This window comes from Delphinapterus leucas, chromosome 10 (assembly GCF_059928025.1).
Source record: "Delphinapterus leucas isolate spDelLeu-1000000601 "Yukka" chromosome 10, BTC_Dleu_Yukka2, whole genome shotgun sequence".
Classification (NCBI taxonomy): domain Eukaryota; kingdom Metazoa; phylum Chordata; class Mammalia; order Artiodactyla; family Monodontidae; genus Delphinapterus; species Delphinapterus leucas.
The window spans coordinates 39,590,992-39,615,561 of NC_143138.1; the positions used below are offsets into that span (position 1 = coordinate 39,590,992).

General features: G+C 43.5%; 1 protein-coding gene across 11 annotated transcripts in view; it reads right to left on the bottom strand.

Annotated features, from left to right (window-relative positions):
- The window catches only part of ANKS1A (ankyrin repeat and sterile alpha motif domain containing 1A), a 187,387-nt gene that overhangs the window by 51,046 nt on the left and 111,771 nt on the right, over nt 1-24,570 (bottom strand). For all 11 annotated transcript variants that reach the window (XM_089917986.1, XM_089917991.1, XM_022581670.2 and 8 more), the window contains one exon: nt 22,737-23,326. In XM_089917986.1, the coding sequence (XP_089774112.1) occupies nt 22,737-23,326 (590 nt within the window). The remainder of the gene's footprint in view (nt 1-22,736; nt 23,327-24,570) is intronic.

A 24,570-nucleotide genomic window follows, 5' to 3' on the forward strand; every position in this document is an offset into this window, starting at 1 on the left:
TCTGACATTGAAATCTCTCTCAGCGGTGAAACAAATGCATCCATCACTAAACTCTGGCCTTGTATACTGGCAGTTCTCAAATGTTTGCCTGGGATGAAAAAAGGCCGAATCTAATTGAACCTTCAGGAGGAATTTAGCACAGAGAAACAGCATTATCTGAGCTGGAGTACGGCCAGACCGCTGGGTTAATAACCCAACAGGGAAAACTCATCAAGGACCTTCATTCTGGATCAGCAGCAATACTTCTGATTTTTAAAAAATGGGCTTTGGAAAATTTCCTTTTTCGACAAATCAATTCCACCAGCACCCTATATGTCAGAGATGCTAACTCTTCGCTCTATCAGATAAGTGCCTGTGAAGCCTGTAAATGGTTTTAAACACACGGACCCAGCTGAGGAGGATTCGTTGAGTTCTGCATTTACTTTACTGCAGCAAGTCCTTCTGGAGACCTACAGGGACGGATGAAACTACCTGGGCAGGAGCTGATATTTTAACTGAAATATACCGTGTTTGGTTCTTTTCTCCTTTCAATCTAATTTAAAAGATTAGGGGCCAAGAACTGGCCAATGCTATTTCTGGCCTTGACTTAAATATATGATACCTGAAAGCAGAAAGAGTTGTAACACCCACTGTGACATTTGCAAGGAGGGCTTTTATTTTCAACATTCTTTATAACTGTTAACTATTTTATGTATGGGGGAAGGGGCAAGCAGGAAACAGTTACCTTAAACCTTATACTGGCATTTAAATGTAAAATTCAACACTCCCTATTCAAATTAGAATGTTTTCACAAAACATTTTTTGGCTTAAAAAAAATTGGGGTGGGGAGGGCTAATCTATCAAATTGAGTGAGAAATCCGTAAAACATTGGCAGTAAACCCCTTCTGAAATCCATAAATTTCTATGTGCCCATCTGTGAAGCAAATTATTCTGCATATTCTCCAGAATCCCTCATTTGTGGTATAAAAGGGCTACTACTTATTACTAGAGAATAAAAAAGTAAATAAAATTCACGATTTAAGGGTGAGTTGGAGAAGGACTTAATTATTCTATCTCCCTCCGGAAGAAAAAGAAAGCTATCTATGCCCAAGCCTGGCAAGGTCCTCAGCCATCCAAACCTCAGCCCTTTGGACTGACCACAACATTTTAAGGACAGAGGACCTCCGACATCCTTCCGAGGTCCTTAATCACTGACACATTTCTAAGTGTCTCTTTTGGGCTGGGAAGCCTATGGGCTTGTAAAAATGAACTGTGATTACTATCCTTGAAACGTCTCTAATCTGGTTAGGGAGACAGGCCATGCACAAAAAGACAAGATCAGCAATGCCCGACGTGCCAAATTAGTGCCTGAGGAGAGACTGCCAAATGAAAAGCCTCTGCAATCTCAGGCTGCAGGCCGACAGAGACTTGCCCTCCTCCTCTCCCTGACTGGGCCCTGGTCCTCACGACTCTTGTCAGGCTAATGCCGTTGATCTAAACTGAGGTCCCCCGCCCCCGCCCCTCCCACCTCTCACAGCACTTTCTTTTTCTTCAAGAGGTATAAACCAAAGTGTAGAGGAAAAGAGTGGGTAAAGGAATTGACAGGAACCAGATAAATAAGAGTACGAGAGAGAAAGCCACGTATAGAAGCTGGAATCGGGTCATTCTCTGGAGAACCATGAATCCACCAGGCCAGGGAATTTGGACTTTGTACTGTAGCAATAGGGCACCGGGGAAGGTTTCCAGTCAGGGGAGATAACACAAAATATTTAGGAACATGACAAGTCAGCCACATGTATGACAGACTAGAGGAGAAGCCCAGTGGCAAGCAGAATACTGAGGAGGGGGCTACTGAGGTGACACCAGGAAGGTAGGTGGGAATGGAGAGGAAGGGGAGAGATTCTGGGAGGAAACCTTGGTGACTGACACAGGATGGGGAGAAGGGAGAGTTCAGAGTGAAGCGCATATGAGGGCTTCAGACATCCTTTACAGGGCCAGGTGTGGGGGTCACTTATACCACACAGGCTTTCCCACTTCTCATCTTTCTATTGATTTCAAAAGGAAAATTGGTATTTTTAAAAAAAGCATCTTTACCTACAAATTAAGACCATAGTGGGTTCTACAGCTGCTAAACACTACCTGAGAAGCCCTCAGGGACCAGGCAAGACGATCACGCTGTCAGGTGGTGAGCAGGTACTCTTCCGTGATGGGGTAAAGAGACCTATGCTGATTTTGCCAAAAAGCACAACGGGGGAGAGGCTGAGCTCTGTCTCCCAGGCAGGAAGCACAGGAAGAAGCTTCACAAGGCAACAAGCAGCCCCCAGTCACTTCACAGAGCAGCTTTCTGTATGACCCCCTCAGGGGGAAGTGGGGGCTCTGAAAGGGTCAAACACACCGTCCCTTGACTTGGGTTCACGGACAAGTTGGTCTCTGTAATTTTTCAGGAGAGTAGGAGGCACGTCAAACTCCTTGGTGAAGCATTACTGGGTGGCATGTGACAAGAAAACCTCATCAGAATATATATTGCAATCTGTGATGATGTCATATGACTCCAGAAGGACCTGAGGACCTCAATGCAGCCAGAGAACAGAAGCGGTGTGAGAACAAGCCATCTGAGCAGAGGGGGAAGGAGCTGGGTTAGCTGGCAAAGAAATGAGAAGGTTTGAGGGTGGGAGGACATAACTGCAGCCTTAAATATCTGAAGAACTGTTAAGCAGGACAGTGTGCATGGTCCAAAAGGTAGAACCAGAACTGATGGGGTGGAAGTCACAGATTTTAGCTGGAAACAAGAAAGGAGTGTCCACAATTTCATACAAGTAATGGCGGACAGCAGAGGGGGTCACTTGGGGCTTCCAAGCAAAAGCCTGATGATCACTTCAGGGAACACAGAAGTGACTTTGTTCATAAGGCGGTTGGACTACCTGGTAACTCAGACTCCTTCTGATTTCTTGATTTGAGAATTTGCTAGAAATCGCCCTATCACTCTGCGAGCCACAAAAGAAAACACCTTACAGTCTTCCGTCCGGGACATCAATAGAGGGAGGAAATACTTTGAACCTTAAAAACGAAAAGGAAAACTCATGCTTTTTCCCAGGAGTCCCCTCTTCCAACTTACTTTCCTTCATATACCTAGACAAAACTTTCTGGAGTTGGGGAGAAAAGTAAAATAGTACTGCAATAAATTGGGGTTAAACAAGGGGAATTGAAAAGTAACTGCTAATTAATGCCAAAACGAAAATTCAGCTCACCTATGTGCTAACTACAATCTCATTAAGACTTGGAGGCTCTAACTGGCTTCCCTCATTTAACAGCTCCAACATCTTAAACAAGTCATTTCAGCTTGCAGACTTTAGTGTCCTCACTTGGAAAACTAAATCAAATAGTGGGCAAGATCAAATAGCTGTTATAAAAATCAACAGGATGTTTGGTCTTGGCAACGATTTTTTGGATCTGACACCAAAAGCAAAGGCAACAAAAGCAAAAATAAACTAAAAAGCCGCACAGCAAAGGAAACCAGTAACAAAATGAAAAGGTAACTAACGGAATGGGAGAGAATATTTGCAAACCACATACCCAGTAAGGGGTTAATATCCAAGATATACAATGAATTCAACTCAATAGCAAAAAAACCCAAGTAACTCAATTTAAAAATGGGCAAAGGACCTAAACAGACATTTTCCTAAAGAAGATATACAAATGGCCAACAGGTACATGAAAAGGTGCTCAACATCATTAAGCAACAGAGAAATGCAAATCAAAACCACAATGAGATATCACCTCACACAGGTTAAAACTGCTGTTATCAAAAAGACAAAAGTGTTGGTGAAGATGCAGAGAGAGGGAACCCTTGTACACTGTTGGTGGGAACGTAAACCAGTACCGTCACCGTGGAAAACCATATGGAGGTTCCTCAAGAAACTAAAAACAGAACTACCACATGATCCAGCAATTCAACTTCTGGGTTTATATTCAAAGGAAATGAAATCACTATCTCAAAGAGATATATCTGTGCTCCCATGTTCATAGCAGCATTGTTTACAATAGCCAAGGTATGGAAACAACCCAAGAGTCTGTTGACAGATGAATGAATAAAGAAAATGTGGAGTATTACTTTTATTACTTTATAAAAAAAATTATATTATAAATTATGATATTACACACACAATGGAATGTTATTCAGCCTTAAAAAAGAAGGATATCCTGTCATTTGAAACCACATGGATTAACCTGGAGTATATTTTGCTAAGTGAAATAAGCCAAGACAGAGAAAAAGAAATACCCCATGATATCACTTATGTGTACAAACTTAAAAAAAAGTCAAACTCATAGAACCAGGGGAAATAGGGGAAGGTTGGTAAAAGGGTACAAACTTTCAGTGATAAGATAAATAAGGTCTGAGGATCTAACGAATAACATAGTGACTGACTACAGCTGATAATACTGTGTTTATTATGTAATCAAAATTTGCTAATAGAGTAGAATGTCAACATTCGCACCAAAAAAAAAAGTAAATACGTGAGGTGACAGACGTACTAATTAACGCAATGTGGGGAATACTTTCACATCGTATATGTATATTAAATCATCACGTTGTATACTTTAAATACCTTACAATTCTATTTTACATCAATAAAGCTGGGAAAAAGTCAACGGATTGCATTACTCCCTATATAAAAATAAATTCCAGAAGAAACAAAGATTTAAACGTAAAAAATGAAAAGATAAAACTACTAGAAGAAAATAAGAAAATGCCACTTTTTTTTCTGGTATTCGTATAATAAGGAAGATCTTTTTAACTAGGACAACAAAATCCTGGTTTTAAAAAAGTCATTAAAGGAGAAGGAACCAAGATGGCGGAGTAGAAGGATGTGCTCTTACTCCCTCTTGCGAGAACACCAGAACACTAGCTGCTGGACAATCATCGACAGGAAGACACTGGAACTCACCAAAAAAGATACCCCACATCCAAAGAAGAAGCCACAATGAGACGGTAGGAGGGGTGCAATCACAGTAAAATCAAATCCCATAACTGGTGGGTGGGTAACTCACAGACTGGCGAACACTTATACCACAGAAGTCCACCCAGTGGAGCGAAGGTTCTGAGCCCCACGTCAGGCTTCCCAACCTGGGGGTCCAGCAACGGGAGGAGAAATTCCTAGAGAATCAGACTTTGAAGCCTAGTGGGAACTGATTGCAGGACTTCGACAGGACTGGGGGAAACAGACTCCACTCTTGGAGGGCACACACAAAGTACTGTGCGCATCAGGACCCTGGGGAAGGAGCAGTGACCCCAGGGGAGACAGAACCAGACCTACCTGCTAGTGTTGGAGGGTCTCCTGCAGAGGCGGGGGGTGGCTGTGTTTCACCATGGGGACAGGACACTGGCAGCAGAAGTTCTGGGAAGTACTCCCTGGCGTGAGCCCTCCCAGAGTCTGTCATTAGCCCCACCAAAGAGCCCGGGGAGGCTCCAGTGTTCGGTTGCCTCAGGCCAAACAACCAACAGGGAGGGAACCCAGCCCCACCCATCAACAGTCAACTGGATTAAAGTTTTACTGAGCTCTGCCCACCAGAGCAACAGTCAGCTCTACCCACCACCAGTCCCTCCCATCAAGCCTCTTAGATAGCCTCATCCACCAGAAGGCAGACAGCAGAAGCAAGAAGGACTACAATCCTGCAGCCTGTGGAACAAAAACCACATTCACAGAAAGATAGACAAGATGAAAAGGCAGAGGGCTATCTACCAGATGAAGGAACAAGATAAAACCCCAGAAAAACAACTAAATGAAGTGGAGATAGGCAACTTTCCAGAAAAAGAATTCAGAATATTGATAGTGAAGATGATCCAGGACCTCGGAAAAACAATGGAGGCAAAGATCGAGAAGATGCAAGAAATGTTTAACGAAGACCTAGAAGAATTAAAGAACGAACAAACAAACAGAGATGAACAATACAATAACTGAAATGAAAACTACACTAGAAGGAATCAATGGCACAATAACTGAGTCGAAAGAACAGTAAGTGACCTGGAAGACAGAATGGTGGAATTCACTGCTGCATAACAGAATAAAGAAAAAAGAATGAAAAGAAATGAAAACAGCCTAAGAGACCTCTGGCACAACATTAAACGCAACAACATTCGCATTATAGGGGTCCCAGAAGGAGAAGAGAGAGAGAAAAGACCTGAGAAAATATTTGAAGAGATTATAGTCAAAAACTTCCCTACCATGGGAAAGGAAATAGCCACCCAAGTCCGGGAAGCGCAGCGAGTCACATACAGGAAAAACCCAAGGAGAAACACGCCGAGACATACAGTAATCAAATTGGCAAAAATTAAAGACAAAGAAAAATTATTGAAAGCAGCAAGGGAAAAACGACAAATAACATACAAGGGAACTCCCATAAGGTTAACAGCTGATTTCTCAGCAGAAACTTACAAGTCAGAAGGGAGTGGCATGATATACTTAAAGTGATGGAACGGAAGAAACTACAACTAAGGTTACTCTACCTGGCAAGGATACTATTCAGATTCGATGGAGAAATCAAAAGCTTTACAGAAAAGCAAAAGCTAAGAGAATTCAGCACTACCAAAGCAGCTCTACAACAAATGCTAAAGGAACTTCTCTAAGTGGGAAACACAAGAGAAGAAAAGGACCTACAAAAACAAACCCAAAACAATTAAGGAAATGGTAATAGGAACATACATATCGATAATTACCTTAAACGTGAATGGATTAAATGCTCCAACAAAAAGACACAGGCTCGCTGAATGGATACAAAAACAAGACCCATATATATGCCGTCTACAAGAGACCCACTTCAGACCTAGGGACACATACAGACTGAAAGTGAGGGGATGGAAAAAGATATTCCATGCAAATGGAAATCAAAAGAAAGCTGGAGTAGCTATACTCGTATCAGATAAAATAGACTTTAAAATAAAGAGTGTTACAAGAGACAAGGAAGGACACTACATAATGATCAAGGGATCAATCCATGAAGAAGATATAACAATTATAAATATATATGCACCCAACATAGGAGCACCTCAATACATAAGGCAACTGGTAACAGCTATAAAAGAGGAAACCGACACAATAATAGTGGGGGACTTTAACACCTCACTTACACCAATGGACAGATTATCCAAAATGAAAATAAATAAGAAAACAGAAGCTTTAAATGACACAACAGACCAGATAGATTTAATTGATATTTATAGGACATTCCATCCAAAAACAGCAGATTACACTTTCTTCTCAAGTGTGCACGGAACATTCTCCAGGATAGATCACATCTTGGGTCACAAATCAAGCCTCAGTAAATTTAAGAAAATTGAAATCATATCAAGCATCTTTTCCGACCACAACGCTATGAGATTAGAAATTAATTACAGGTAAAAAAACGTAAAAAAGACAAACACATGGAAGCTAAACAATACGTTACTAAATAAGCACAAGATCACTGAAGAAATCAAAGAGGAAATCAAAAAATACCTAGAGACAAATGACAATGAAAACACCATGATCCAAAACCTATGGGATGCAGCAAAAGCAGTTCTAAGAGGGAAGTTTATAGCTATACAAGCCTACCTCAAACAACAAGAAAAATCTCAAGTAAACAATCTAAACTTACACCTAAAGGAACTAGAGAAAGAAGAACAAACAAAACCCAAAGTTAGCAGAAGGAAAGAAATCATAACGATCAGAGCAGAAATAAGTGAAATAGAAAAAAGAAAACAATAGCAAAGATCAATAAAACTAAAAGCTGGTTCTTTGAGAAGATAAACAAAATTGATAAACCATTAGCCAGACTCATCAAGGAAAAGAGGGAGAGGAATCAAATCAATAAAACTAGAAATGAAAAAGGAGAAGTTACAACAGACACTGCAGAAATACAAAGCATCCTAAGAGACTACTACAAGCAACTCTATGCCAATAAAATAGACAACCTGGAAGAAATGGACAAATTCTTAGAAAGGTATAACCTTCCAAGACTGAACCAGGAAGAAACAGAAAATATGAACAGAACAATCACAAGTAATGAAATTGAAACTGATTAAAAATCTTCCAAAAAACAAAAGTCCAGGACCAGATGGCTTCACGGGTGAATTCTATAAAACATTTAGAGAAGAGCTAACACCTATCCTTCTCAAACTCTTCCAAAAAAACTGCAGAGGAAGGAACACTCCCAAAATCATTCTATGAGGCCACCATCACCCATACCAAAACCAGACAAAGATACTACAAAAAAAGAAAATTACAGACCAATATCACTGATGAATATAGATGCAAAAATCCTCAACAAAATACTAGCAAACAGAATCCAAGAACACATTAAAAGGATCATACACCATGATCAAGTGGGATTTATCCCAGGGATGCAAGGCTTCTTCAATATATGCAAATCAATCAATGTGATACACCATATTAACATTTAAGAATTAACATTTATGGGCTTCCCTGGTGGCGCAGTGGTTGAGAGTCCGCCTGCCGATGCAGGGGACACGGGTTCATGCCCCAGTCCGGGAAGATTCCACATTCTGCGGAGGGGCTGGGCCCGTGAGCCATGGCCGCTGAGCCTGCGCCTCTGGAGCCTGTGCTCCACAACGGGACAGGCCACAACAGTGAGAGGCCCGCGTACCGCAAAAAAAAAAAAAAAGAGAATTAACATTTAAAAATGAAAACCATATGATCATCTCAACAGATGACCATCTATTGATAGATCATCTCAAAAGAAAAGGCTTTTGACAAAATCCAACACCAATTTATGATAAAAACTCTCCAGAAAATGGGCATGGAGGGAACCTACCTCAACATGATAAAGGCCATATACTACAAACCCACAGCAAACATCATTCTCAATGGTGAAAACCTGAAAGCAGGAACAAAACAAGGATGTCCACACTCACCACTATTATTCAACATAGTTTTGGAAGTCCTAGCCACGGCAATCAGAGAAGACAAAGAAATACAAACTGGAAAAGAGCAAGTAAAACTGTCACTGTTTGTAGATGACATGATACTATACATAGAGAATCCTAAAGATGCCACCAGAAAACTACTAGAGCTAATCAATGAATTTAGTAAAGCAGCAGGATACAAAATCAATGCACAGAAATATCCTGCATTCCTATACACTAATGATGAAAAATCTGAAAAAGAAATTAAGGAAACACTCCCATTTACCATTGCAACAAAAAGAATAAAATACCTAGGAGTAAACCTACCCAGGGAGACAAAAGACCTGTATGCAGAAAACTATAAGACACTGATGAAAGAAATTAAAGATGACACCAAAAGACGGAGAGATATACCATGTTCTTGGATTGGAAGAATCAATATTGTGAAAATGACTCTACTACCCAAAGCAATCTACGGTTTCAATGCAATCCCTATCAAATTATCAATGGCATTTTTTATAGAACTAGAGCAAAAAATCTTAAAATTTGTATGGAGACACAAAAGACCCCGAGTAGCCAAAGCAGTCTTGAGGGAAAAAAACGGAGCTGGAGGAATCAGACTCCCTGACTTCAGACTATACTACAAAGCTACAGTAATCAAGACAATATTGTACTGGCACAAAAACAGAAACATAGATCAATGGAACAAGATAGAAAGTCCACAGATAAACCCACGCACCTATGGTCAACTAATCTATGACATAAGAGGCAAAGATATACAATGGAGAAAAGACAGTCTCTTGAATAAGTGTTGCTGGGAAAACTTGACAGCTACATGTAAAAGAATGAAATTAGAACACTCCCTAACACCATACACAAAAATAAACTCAAAATGGATTCGAGACCTAAATGTAAGACCAGACAGTATAAAACTCTTAGAGGAAAACATAGGAAGAACACTCTTTGACATTAATCACAGCAAGATCTTTTTTGATCCATCTCCTAGAGTAAAGGAAATAAAAACAAAAATAAACAAATGGGACCAAAAGAAACTTAAAAGCTTTTGCACAGCAAAGGAAACCATAAGCAAGATGAAAAGACAACCCTCAGAATGGGAGAAAATATTTGCAAACGAATCAACGGATAAAGGATTAATCTCCAAAATATAGATACAGGTCATGCAGCTCAATATTAAAGAAACAACCCAATCCAAAAATGGGCAGAAGACCTATATAGACATTTCTCCAAAGGAGACATACGGATGGCCAAGAAGCACATGAAAAGCTGCTCAACATCACTAATTATTAGAGAAGTGCAAATCAGAACTACAATGAGGTATCACCTCACACCAGTTTAGAATGGGCATCATCAGAAAATCTACAAACAACAAATGCTGGAGAGGGTGCGGAGAAAAGGGAACCCTCTTGCACTGTTGGTGGATACGTAAATTGATACAGCCACTGTGGAGAATAGTATGGAGGTTTCTTAAAAAACTAAAAATAGAATTACCATATGACCCAGCAATCCCACTACTGGGCATATACCCAGAGAAAACCATAATTCAAAAACACATGCACCCCAATGTTCATTGCAGCAGTATTTACAATAGCAGGTCATGGAAGCAACCTAAATGCCCATCGACAGACGAATGGATAAAGAAGTTGTGGTACATATATACAATGGAATATTACTCAGCCATAAAAAGGAACAAAATTGAGTCATTTGTTGAGACATGGACGGATCTAGAGACTGTCATACAGTGAAGTAAGTCAGAAAAACAAATATCGTATATTAACGCATGTATGTGGAACCTAGAAAAATGGTACAGATGAGCTGGTTTGCAGGGCAGAAATTGAGACAGAGATGTAGAGAACAGATGTATGGACACTAAGAGGGGATAACCGCGATGGGGTGGGGATGGTGGTGTGCTGAATTGGGTGATTGGGATTGACATGTATACACTGATGTGTATAAAATTGATGACTAATAAGAACCTGCAGTATAAACAAACAAAGAAAAAAACCAACTAATATTAAACTTTCTTTGGGTTATTTGTATGGAAATATGTTAATATAAATGTTTCAGACGTTACATGAAATTTCTAAAAATCTTATATGTTCCGGTATAATGTTATAAGTCATAATTCTAGTTATTATTTTAAAATGTATATCTCAGAAATAACTAAATTCCCTTGTCAATTGCATTATTATGAACTTGCATCAGATCTTTAACCGTGGTCATTTCTAAGTCTTTTGTCATTTACAGAGAGTTCTGGGTGGACTCTGATGCTTTTGCAAATATGTTCCTATAAAAGGGTTTCATCTTCAAGGAATTCATGGAAAAGACTCTGACAAGTACAGGTTTCTGGTAACTGACTATACTGCTGAACTGAATGAATAAGCATTTTTAGAACTCTAATGGAAAACTGATGAACTCATAAAAGTGCTAACAAAAGATGAATATGAAAAAAATTAATTACACGGGACTGAGTGAACTGAAAAGGATGATTATAATTTTTGTGACTTTCTGTCTGAATTAAAAAAAAAATCCCACAAGGACTCAGAGGCAAAAAATATACAAATCAATTTTCACTGCAAAGTAAAAGCTGTTACAGTGGAGGATTACTGGACTGAATGTTAATATTATGACATAGTATTAGTGTGTTTGGTGTTTGGTAATTGCAATCATTGTTGCTTTTGTTGTGGTCATCCATTTACAATGCTTGGTGTCAGTCTATTTATCTCTTGTAAAAATAAAATACAGTGTGTGTGTGTGTGTGAAAAAAAAGTCATTAAAGAAAAGACTGATAGATTCATTTACATAAAAATTTTAAATTTCTGCATGTTGAAAAAAAAAAACAACCAAACTCCAAATACCATAAACAAAGACAAACTCATACCACAGATAAAAGGTCAGTTTCTTCAAACATAAAGAGCTTCTACAAACGAAAAGAGATCGATTCAAAGAAAAGAAAGGAACAAGCACAGTCCAGAAAACAGGGTTTTTTTTAAGCATATGAAAAGATGGTATCTCACTCTTAATGAAAGACACCCACTTCAAAACTATACTAAAATAACATTACCAACCTGTTAACCAAAAAGAGATTAAAAAGCCAACAACCCCCAGGTTGGTGAGGTATAGAGAAACAGGTGCTCTTTGTGCGTATGAGAGTAAATTTAACATGCATAAACCCTTTAAGATACATGTTTACCTTCTGGAAATTTATCTTAAAATAACTTTGTATAAGGATATGCATTGCAGCATTACTTTTCATTAGTGTCGACTAAAAAAGATGCACGTGAGAATTACGAGTTAAGTTTTAATGGGGGCAAAATGAGGACTACAGCCCGGGAGAAGAAAGTGAGATTCTGAGTAGTATGTATAACATGGCACCATTTATTTTAAAAAGAAAGAAAAATATTCAACGTGTCTGAAATGCTTACAGATGCACAGAATATTTCAAGGAGTATGTAGGAGAGATACTTGAAAAACTTGTGATAGGAACTGGGTGTCTAGGGAGCAGAGAGGGAGGGAGACTTAAAACATTATATATTCTTCAGTACCTTTTAAATGTCAGCCATATTCAGGTATATAACTCAAAAAAAAAAAATCCCCGGGTATAAAAATTCCATTTCCAGAGCTGGCTTTGCCTAGACTTCTATCTGCAGTTGGATATGGCAGTTGAGACAAATATTTCCACCAAGGGCACAGAGACAGCTCAAGACCTCGGGGTTTGGCTATCCCCGCCCCTGAAGTGCTCTCCTCTGCCACTACACCCCGAGATCCCCAGCGTTCTCTCCTGCCCTATAAGCCAGCGCAGAGGTTTGGCCAGCCCCTGAAGATAAGCTTCTCCAGGCTCATCTGCCTTCTGAGTGTCAGTGAGGGAAGCTATTTCCCCAGCATCAAAACCCAGGACGGCATGCCTAAATGCATAACAGATACAAGGCAGCCCCCTGGTTTTTTGGAGGTCCTGTTGAAAATAACTAGCTCCAAAGTAGAAAGGAACTGGAACATTTATACAAAACACACCATTTCAACTGAGTTTACAACAGCTTCCTGGTTGTTTAAATCAGGACAGGCAAGAACAGATTGCCAGACAAATTGTCATTTGTAGGCCCCTAGTGAGCTTACGCAGTTTTCCACCTGTCCAGATAGATAAAGAGGCCGCTTTGAGTTATGGACAGGTGGGCCCTGTGGCGCCAGAGACTGGGGTCATTCGAGCTCATGAGCAAGACAGAGCAGGACTCCTGGGGAAGAGCACTCAGCACCTTGGCCCTGCCCAGAATCTTCAGGTCACAAGCATTCCTCTTACCCACTGGCTACCCCCCTGGTGGCATCAAATGGAACATCCATGGGGAAGAAAGCAGGACAAATAAAAGTAAAGGAACCCTAGGCAGGGAGGGCAGTGCTCCATGAAAACGCAGAGCTGAGATAGGATCACATCTCTGAGGGCGCGAGCACAACACTGGCATCCAGAAAATAGCTCTGTGTTGTTGCTGAGGATCATGGATCCCAAACGAAGCCCAAGTGAAGTCCAGATTAATTGCTTTCCTAGGGTCTTACATAATGAAAAGCCTGTCCCTCACTATCTGGCCGGGTAATTACTTAGCTGCCTCTCTGACCACACAGCACATCTCTGAACAAACTAAACTTCTCTGGGGTCTATTCATTTCAAGGAGGAAAGAACACAGAAACACAGTTGTCCTATGAGAATGTAATGAAGCCAGCATGTTTAGTGATACTTCATGGGGCTCCACGTGAGCCAGAGATGATGAGGGCTGAAGCAGCCAGCAGCGGGTCACCTGGGCAGATTTACAGGGAAGGAGCAAGGACAGATCAAAATGCTTGGCATCTCAACCTGAATCAGACCCAGGCCTGCATGCACTACACACTTACTAACTAGGCAACCAGAGTCCTTGGGCACAACTGACCCCTAGCTGGACACACCAGATGTAAGCAGTTCACCATCTGAAATAACACAGAACCTACACATACGTACACATACATACATACACACACACACACACACACACACACACACAATCTCCATACCTGGCACCTCAGAAGCTCCCTGTACACTGACCACCCTAAGTCCACTCGGTCAGAGAATGTCTGAGGCCACCAGTATCTCACACTCTGACTGTAATTAACTGTTGGGAACCCGTGGGCTTGGGGCTCCTAAGAAGAAGCATTTAAGATTAATCAGGGCATCAGCCCCAAGATGCCTTCCAGGGCATCAGCAAGCACCATTCTGTGCTCCAAACGATGGTGCCAACACCTGCACTCATCTGCCCTGACTCCTTAACACCTAGTCAGCTGTCCTCCTCTCACGGGAGCTCCTGTTTTCAGATTCCTGGCCATTTTCTGGTCTAAATCATTTTTTTTTTTAAATGTATTATTTATTTTTGGCCGTGTTGGGTCTTCCGTGTTGCACACGGGCTTTCTCTAGCTGTGGCGAGCGGGGGCTGCTCTTCGTTGCAGTGCACGGGCTTCTTATTGCGGTGGCTTCTATCGTGGAGCATGGGATCTAGGCATGCTGGCTCAGTAGTTGTGGCTTGCGGGCTCTAGAGCTGTGGTGCATGGGCTTAGCTGCTCCTTGGCATGTGGGATCTTCCCGGACCAGGGCTTGAACCCGTGTCCCCTGCATTGGCAGGCAGATTCTTAACCACTGCGCCACCAGGGAAGCCCTGGTCAAAATCATTTTGAATTCCCTTCCTTTTGCCTTATAATCCTGGTTTTTAGATTTTATTTCTGCTTTGAGCATGTGATGCACCCATGGAAATGTATTTCCTAAGACAATGACCTAGAACCCAACTCCTCTGTCAGAACCCACCTGATGATCCTGGCTCAGGATGACAAGGACAATGATCAAGTTTGAGAAATTCTTAGAAATTCAGATTTTATTCTAGTTCAATAGCTTAAAAATACATGTATGTATATACGTGTGTGTATACATGTATGCATGTACATGTGTGTGTACATACACATGTATGTATGTTTTTAAAGTCCCCAACAGGGCTTCCCTGGTGGCACAGTGGTTGAGAGTCCGCCTGCCGATGCAGGGGACACGGGTTCGTGCCCCGGTCCGGGAAGATCCCACATGCCGCGGAGCGGCTGGGCCCGTGAGCCATGGCCGCTGAGCCTGCGCGTCCGGAGCCTGTGCTCCGCAATGGGAGAGGCCACAACAGTGAGGCCTGCGTACCGCAAAAAAAAAAAAAAAAAAAAAAGTCCCCAATGCAGCTTAACAGAAAAAAATCAGGGGGAAAAAAAACAAGATGAGAAAGGAAGCAGGTGGCGATAGTGGCTAAAGAGAAAGAAAAAGGAAGTTAAAGGTAACAGTCAGGTAATAAGGTATATTTGTAAGATAATGTAAATGTAGAATGGAATTCTTTTATTGAAGTACAGTTGAGTTACAATGTTGTTAGTTTCAAGTGTACAGAAAGTGATTCAGTTATACATATATATGTATATATAGTATATGTGTGTGTGTGTGTATATATATATATATATAGAGAGAGAGAGAGAGAGAGAGAATGGAATTTTAAATTTCTCTTACAGGAGAAATAATTGCATACAAACAGAAGCAGCAGCCAAGTAGCTCTGCTCATGCTCCGCCCACGCCCACCCAGCTCCCTCTCTCCTCCTTCTCAGAGGGGTCTTCCCAGGCTGCCCCACTGAACTGCAGCCCTGGCCTCCACCGCACTCTATCCCTCTTCTCAGCTTTATTTTTCTTATTAGCACTCTTATCACCAACTAGCACACTATACACTTTACATATTGTCTCTTTTTTTTTTTTTTTTTGCGGTACGCGGGCCTCTCACTGTCGTGGCCTCTCCCGTTGCGGAGCACAGGTTCCGGACGCGCAGGCTCAGCGGCCGTGGCTCACGGGCCCAGCTGCTCCGTGGCATGTGGGATCCTCCCGGACCGGGGCACGAACCCGTGTCCCCTGCATCGGCAGGCGGACTCTCAACCACCGCACCACCAGGGAAGCCCCATATTGTCTCCTTTTATTGCTCTTTCCCCTCTAGCCTTCTAGAAAGTCAGTTCCATGAGGCAGGGGATTTTGTCTGTTTCGTTCACTGCTCAACCCCAGTGCTGAGAACAGTGCCTGGAACATAGCAGGTGCTCAATAAGTTAGTCAAACGAATGAATAATTATGATAAAAATATACCTCTATTTTACATTATTTCCAATTATATGAAAAACACCTCTACTTGTTTCTCAAACAATTGCTTAGAATAACATAAGATAATCTACTATTCCAGAAATTATATAAAATTACTCAGTCTGTATCCTACTGATGCCATGACTAGAAAAAAAGAAGCAAGAGATACAAAACCAGAACCAAAGTATATAAAGAATGTCCCAGAAAATGTTTCTTTCTGTGATTCTCAGCATTTATATGCACTGGAATAAAGACCAAATTCTTCTCATATATTCACCTACATTCACTGTCACTCAAGCTCTTGGTCTGGTGTGAACAAAGCAAAATGTAATGAAATGAAAAAGTGGAGAAAAGGGAAATTCTCATCTTGCTAGCAATTTCACACATACCACAAAATCATACATAGTACTTGATGGTGCCTGTCCTGACGCAGCTAAATGGAACCAGACTGTTTGTGAAAGGTCCAAGGACAGACAGTGTGGGTGGGTGGCGTGGGGTGGAGGGGAGGTAGCTTGCACCACAAGCAGTAAGCGTTCTGTAGAATACAAAAATGGGTGAGCCCTGGCAAGAACGTTTTAAAGAAAGAAAATAATAGAAAAACCCTTGTGGAGAAGGCTGAGAATGACTGGCTGTTAGAAAAGCCCCTCCATGATGCCACCAGTAAAAATAAGAATGAAGAGGAAAAAATAAATGACAGGAAAGAAAAAAAAAAGATAGGAAAGAGCACAGATGAAAAGGAGAGAGCGAGCAAAGGGAAAAAAAGAGATGAAAATAAAGAAGCAAGATGAGTAAAAAGATAGGAAAAGCAGCAATGATACAATCTGGAGAAGCAGAGAAAAGCGTGAAAATGAGGAAAGGAAAGAGAAAAGTCAGGGTCCCAGAGGCCCGGGATGAAGAGTGGAGGGGCAGCAGCCGGGAGGGCACCCTCCCAGGCCAGGTCCCAGCCGCCTTGCCCTTTCCAGCAAGCTGTCCAGGGGCAGGCATGATGTCATCAAGAGATGGTCAGGAGAGGCTTGGGCGGGGGTGGACACACGGACCTTCTCATCACTGGCCAACTGCAGAGCCAGGACTGACTCCAGCTTATTCACAGCACTCTGGTGCGCCTTCTGTTAGCACCAAGGCCATGGAGATGCCTATATATATATATGTTTTTTTTTAAATCTAGGCTAAAAAAAATCACTTGGATTCATCAGACAGAATGGCCAAAATTGTTTATTCAGGACTGCCTATAAAATAAGTGAGATTATTTTTAAAATATGAAAACAAAAACACCCTCAATCTTACCAGACCACTTAAAACCAAAGGAAATGTAGAGGTTCTAGGATAAAAGTTGTGACTACTGTATATACCCAGAAGCAATGTAAATAGACACTCCAGGCTCCAATCTGTCCCCAGAGGTAGGAGGGTCACATTCTTGTTTAGAGTGGGAGGGCTGTGCTCAGCAGAAAGGACTACGTGCTTGTTTACATGTTAAAGAACAATGCACACTGCAGAACAGTGGTGTGGAAAGTTTAGCCACTGTCAGCGGAAACTCAGGCCCAAATCTCTCTGTTTTACATCTAAGTCATTCTTCTTGCACACCTGACTCTCGAGGGTTAAAAGCAACCAAAGCCTCTGTGGAGTTGAACCAATCAGTGTTTCTCTTGATGACATCATGCCTCCAACTGGACAGCTTGCTGGAAAGGGCGAGGCGTGTGGGACCTGGCCTGGAAGGGTGCCCTCCTGGCTGCTGCTCCTTCCCTACTCATGGGGAGATTCAAGGGCCAAGGGTCCCCGCAGCTGCCACTTCAGATGAAACCAGGACATTCCCCAAATCCCTGGCCAGAGATTACTCTCAGTTTGCACAAAATGCATATGAAGCATGCCCCTGCACTTCACCCATTTCTCACTAGTTTAATATTGATGAAAGCCGATTACAAAACATCAGTTAAGCCTTTAGCCAAGTTCTAAATGACTCAAATGTTTATGCTAAGTAGACAAGCAGCCTTCTGTGGTTTTCTCTTTCCTAAGCTTCAATCCCATTCAAAGGCAGGTACGTGAGAGACTTATCTGACCCCTTAGACTTGTTATATATTCAAACCACTATCTGACCAGGAGGTTATTTCTGTTCTTCTTGCGAGGTGTTTATTTCGGATGTGGATTGCTGCTGCCGTGTGTGTGTGTGTGTGTGTGTGTGTGTGTGTGTGTGTGTGTGTGTGTGTGTGTGTGTGTGTGTGTGTGTGTGTGTGTGTGTGTGACTGATTCAGGAGTACACAGCTGAAACGCTGCAGACACTGCCAACACCGTGGAAGGAGAACAGGTTTCTTCCTTAGAGTTGGAAGTGGGAAAGGCTTCGAGTTAAATGATGAAATTCTCCTGCCTCCCAGCACCCATGCCTTCTGGTTCATCTGCAAACGAAGATTAATTTACAATTTACATGCAAGAGCCATGTTGACCGCTCCAGCATACAGCTATCTATGGTTGTTTAGAGTTGATAGAAACCGTGCTAGAAATGTCCGTATCATTCAGGGTCCCTGCAGGAAAAAGAAGGCACATTCGAACTGGGGAACTGAAGGAGCTTGATAAAGGGATTATTTATACAGGTTTACCTAGGGGACGGAGAGTAACAAGGGATGGGAGCTAGTCACAGCCAGGAGCCCCAGACCAGGAGGGTCCAGGGGAGGGGCTGGTTACCAGAACGCAGAGAGAGCAGCTACTGGGAAAGGATCTCTCACAAGACCGATGGTCTTCAGCATAGCAGCAGAGGGATCCAGCCAATCCAAGATTTCCTTGGCCTAGTGATGCAGTCCACATGGGTCGGCCTCCTGGGGCACACAGGCAGGTAGAGGGTAGGGAATGCACTGAAGGCAGAAGGAAGATGCCTTGCACAGTGTCTAACAATCGGAGAATAGCTTAAAGAACAACAAACTAACTAACCTTATGATATAACCAGGGATAGAATACTATGCTTTTTAGAATGAGGATCTGAATCCAGATCTTACTGACACTGCCGCGGTATGCAGCCATTAGGTAAGAAAAGCAAATTATAAATCAGCAAATGTACTGAGACCCCAAATTTGGATATACATCAAACGTTAACAGAGGTTAACTATGTAGAGAGATGTAGGTGATTTATCACCTACACTCCTTATCTATATATTTTAAAGTTTTATTTAAGCTTCTCAGTTTAACCTCTATGATGTCCAAGGGATCATTAAAACAAAGAGGGCGCTGACTTGACTGCAGAACATAGAAAGTATCTACTGAAGCTGGGATTTAGAGCTCCTCTTAGGCTGAGCACTTTTAAAAGCAAGCTGTTCCTTCTTTGTTACCAGAAATTTAACAGAAAATACGGAGAATACAAGTGTCACTAGTGGATACTGTCTCAGAGGTTTCCCTTAACCAGGCTAACTTTTAGAAGTCCTTGGTTCAGGGCAATCGACAAGGGCCGTGTTAACACCTATGAGGAACAGGCTGTATGTGGACAAAGTGACCATCCACTGCGCATATTCCCCAACTATACATCATTATCCCAAACACACAGCCAATCAAGTGGCCACTGTTACCCCGGATGCAGAAGGTACATCGGAACAATAAACAGTAGAGAGGCTGCAGGCTGCTCTCTAACCTCTCCTCTCTCAGGGAGCCAGGCAGAAAGGCTCATTAATTTCTCAAAGAACAATGGTGGTGGTGGGGGCGCCTGTCCTACTTTGCCAGGCGGGGCGGGCTCTTCCGTCTTGGGTGGGGCAGACTAGTACAGGAGGTTACAGGCTGAAGGGCTTGAACTCCACCACTGGACCATCCACCCCAAAGCTCTGCCTTTTTAAAGGTCTGAAGACTCCACGCCCCAGTTCTCTTTCTCCAAAGCTGCAGGCACAATAATAATATTAATATCTACCATTCACTCAATATTTTATGCATACTAGGCACTGTGCTGGGCAGTGAAACACATATCTAATTGGTAAAAACACCTCTGAAACACAGATTTGACCACCTCTGTTTCACAGATAAAGATAACACCGAGGCTTCCTGGGGCCTCACACATGAAGGCGGAGGCGATGGAGCTGGGGCTCCAAGCGGGATCTGCTGACTTGGGAGAGGAGCCCCGCGTGCTACCCTGCACTGCCTTCCAGGAGCAGCCTGGCTAGCCTGCACGCAACTCCATCTGTGCTGGGATCGCAGCTGCCTGGGCCCAGAGCCTTCCTCTTCCTCACAGGCCCCACGGTGAACAGCTGAGCTGGTCCACAGCTGTTTCACAGCAGCCTTCCCTACCTCCTGGGGATCTAACAACGACAAAGAAAAAAAATCGTGAAGCACAAGATACAGGCAAAGCAGCCTTCAGGCATGGGTCAGGGTAGTGGCGAGCAGCCGTTAACTAATGCCCGCTTCTAGACAAGTCTGCCCAAGCCCTGCGTTTAGGGCCAACTAGTGGGGGAAACACTCCTGAAGTTTCTCTTTAGACAGAGATAGCCACAAAAACCAAGTATAACATGACTCAAAAACAATGTTGAAGGGTTACACATAAAGGGCCCTGTTAATGTTTACTATGCAAGCAAAGCTTGATCTTCTGAATTCTTTCCAATAAGACCTCAATTGCCTTTACTTTTTTCAAATTTAAAATGCAACAGTGCTTCTGGTGGTTAGCCACACTATAGCCTGGGCCAGGACACCTAGACCTCGAACAGTCCCTGGGTTCATTGGATCCACCTGCAATCTCTACCCGCAAAGGAAATATCAGCATATAAACCTCCTCTCATTAAGATGTCAGGCGACCACTGATATATTAGCCCAAACAGCCAACTTCAATTAAACTGGGCTGGCCTCAGTGATTGTGCGTTTCTTTTCCAAGAGGAAATGGTGGAGCCCATAACACTGCCTGGAAATGCTGCATGCCAACAGGGCCTGGATATCCCGTGAAGAATCGCCCAGCGACTTCTTGGGGTGGAGGATATGCTCAGGGTAGAGCAATAAAGAAGATTATGGTTAGATTGGTAAAGCTGTCTTCCAGCCCATTTGGAGGATTCTGAGATACTGCCTTGATATCAAATCAAATACTCACTTCTCAGCCTCATGTTCAAGGTCCTCTCACTGTCTGGTCTCAATTTCACTTCCTACCATTATTTCTTACTCTCCCTGTACAAACTCTACACTCTGTAGAAACCAAACGACCTAAGCGTTCTCAGCTCCACGCCCTTGCTCATGCTTTTCTCTCCACCTCAATGCCCTTTCTTCATCCTATGGTTTCAATCTGGTTCTAACCAAAACACTTGGTTCTTTAATTCCATGTCCAGTGCCACTTCTCTGTGATCTTTCCTAAAGCCTCTTTCCACCCTCTCGTACCCCTCGCCTCTGCCCACCCCACCCCCACTGATGTTTTTCTCTATTGGTCTCTCCTGCCATTTCAGAGAATATTGCATTTATCTTACTCTTAAGCTGCCTTATCCTATACTTGACTGTAAATTAGTAAAACTCCATTTTGAAAAACAAAGGTACAGCACACTTTCCTACAAACACCTACTCTCCTGTGTGTAATCTTCTGGCCCCAGGCGCTCTTGAACACAAATTTATTTTCCTTAAGTGGCCTGGCATCTAGTACAGGCTCACCAAATTCTGGTTTACTAAATAGTGCAGACCTTCTCTGGCACAGGATCTTCCTGTCCCTGACTAAACAGAGTCCTAAACCTTATCATATCTGGAGATGAGTGCTGGAGAAATCGGCCCCGCCCTGTTCCCACATTGGGAATGGGATTAGCTTTGGTTTACATAACTTTTGCAGCTGCAATCCGGATGGGCTGGGTAGGGCATTTAGTCTACAGAGTGTTCAAATGGACATGCCAGCTGCAGTGGTCCCCTCCTCTTCAAGTGCTAAATTCATCTCTTGAAAATGTTCCGGGGAGACAGATCCAGCCTGCTTCAAAGTCAGCTTCCTCCTAGCAAGAAGCTTTCAAGGGTAGTACTTGAACATTCCCTGCGTGTTTACCCATCTTTGAGAGACACATTCTTCTGCCCAGGAAGACATGTCACAGGTCACTGAAAAATATTTGGGCACATATTTCTAACTATTCTATAACAATGGCTATGAAAGGAACCTGGGCCTCAGACTCCAAATGTTTTCTCCTCACTAATCTCTCTTTGTTTCCTGAACCACCTAGCCCTCTGCCGGGCCAACCCAGGAATGTGGGATGGGCAGAACGCTTCGGTGGGGAGATCATTCGGTCTTCCTGGGAAACACAGTGAGAATAATCACGAGCAGCGGGAAACAGAAAATCTCCCTTCTGATCCCCTTTCAGCAGCTTCTCCCAAAGCCCCCTCCCCGCAACTCAGGATCTTCCCTCTTCCTCCTGAAAACTCATAGGAAGCACTCTAGCTCTTCTGAAGCATCTTCAGGGTAAGCCTGGCTCCCTCAGTGGGGCTGATGGGATCCAAATATTTCCAAATAGCTTATCATTTCTAGGAACCGCCTCTCCCTCAGTCCTGCTCTGCTGGGCCTCCACCCTCCAGATTAACCATGAGTGGACCTGTCCTCTGCCACACAGGCAGGAAGACCCCGACCTGGCTCCCCGGCACCTGCCTCCCTCCCAGTTGTCAGAAACACTGGTTGAAGTGCGAAGGAAGCAGGGCAGCCCTGGCCCACATCCTGGCCTGGGCGTCAGCACCCAGGGGAGCACGAGGGGCTCAGCCAGCCCAGCTCTCCGAGACGTCACGCGGCCTTACCTCATCCCACTCGGAGGCAAAGGAGGGAGACTTCTCCAGCCTCTTCTTCCCTATGCTGCAGTTGGACAGGGACTCGCTCCGGCTCCCCATCGTAGCGTCCTCTGTGGGTGAGCAGGTCAGGAGATCAGAGTCAGACTTGGACAAGCTGCGGCTGAGTTTGAGCTCAGCTTTGGGTCTGCCGGTGGGAGGGGCTCGGCTTCTGGCCCCGCTCCGGTCGCCTTCTTCCTCGGCACCCCAAGGGTGTGGAGATGCGGTGCGCGTCAAAGTTTCAGGGTGCGTCTGGCTGTGGGCGGGAGGCAGGCTGGATGGATAGCCCACTCTCTTACTCTGGTCCGGCATGCGGGGCGCGGAGGCTCCAGATGCGCGCCCTCCCGTCTCCTCCAGCTGCATGCCTGCCTCGGGGCGGGCACCCTGTGCGGGGGACCCTTCTTGATGGCTCTGGCCAGGGGCTGGGAGCAGCTGGAAAGGGTCCTGCCCGGCCTCACACACTGGGGAGGAGCCGTGGAGGAGACCTGAGAACTGCTCCGGGACCTGCCCGTCCTGCCCCTCTGCAGAGTCCTGGCTCCGGCTGCCGCTGCTCCGCCTGTGGTCTTGGAGTGGACGGAGAGACAGAGAAATAACAAAATTAAACACGGCAAAACCCAACAAAGTTCCAATGCAGCAAGCGCACGGCCAAGCAGAGGAATTCAAAAGCAGAGGGAAAGAGAGAGAAGCTGGATCGGCTGGGGAGAGGGCAGAGGGAGAGAAGGGGAGAGAGGAAGGCAGAAAACAGTTTCATATTGTTCTTAATGTCCAATTTGTACCCAAAGTCAGAGCATTTATGAAATTCCAAACACTGGCCTGATTAATGCTATCTGGCAGCCTTCCTTGTTGTTAGATTTCTGTTAACATTAACGACCAGACCTTGCTATATAAGGCGACAAGAGGTGCTAACTATATCCCACAGAAAGGACACAAGTGAGGAGAGAGTGAGTGAACACGGAGCAAAAGTGAGAGAGAGAGAGAGAGCACGCGCGCGCGAAAGAGAGCAAGCAAGCACAAGCAAGCGAGACTCACTCCTGGAACATCTGATACATTTCCATAAAGGCCAAAGTGTTATTTAGAGCCACCCGCCCCCCAACCCCCCCCCTTCCTCTGGCAAGCAGCAACAGAGGGAAAAAAATGGAAGTCATAATCCACAACCTGCAACTTCTGGAATTCCTTAACTGAAAGTACAAAACAAACCAGCAGAGAAATAACTGCTTCCTTCCTCAGAGGGGGGCGATTCAGAGTTCCACGCCTCATCCTTCCTTCCTCAGGGAGCACAGACTTTTCTACTTTTTTTTTTTCTCTCTCTTTCTTTTTCTTTTTTCCTTTTTTTTTCTTTTTTTTTTTTTTGAGAATATACACATCTCACTCCTTCCAAAGCCTCCCAGCTGCTCCTATTTGTTTAAGTTTAACCTTAGTTGATCCACTGAAATCAAAATGGTCTGATTTGTCAATGCCAAGAGACATGTGCAGTTTTCCTGAGACGGCCCTAACATCCCAGAAACCTGACACTACCGGCTCGTGAGGCCAACTACTACTGTACACTCCCCCGAGGTATCAAATACCTCTGCCCTGAGGTAGCATAAATAATTGATCAAATCAGAGTCCAATATCAGTATCACACTGGGACACCCAAGGGGCTCTCCCTGCATGAACTCAGAACCATTAGAGATTTTAACCCACATCAGCAGGGCAGATGACAACCCTGTGTCCAGTACTAGCTCACATTCCACAGCTAATATTCAACTCTACTTTCTTTGTGAGTGGAATCTACGGTATATACACCAAATGATTCCCTGGTCTGCCC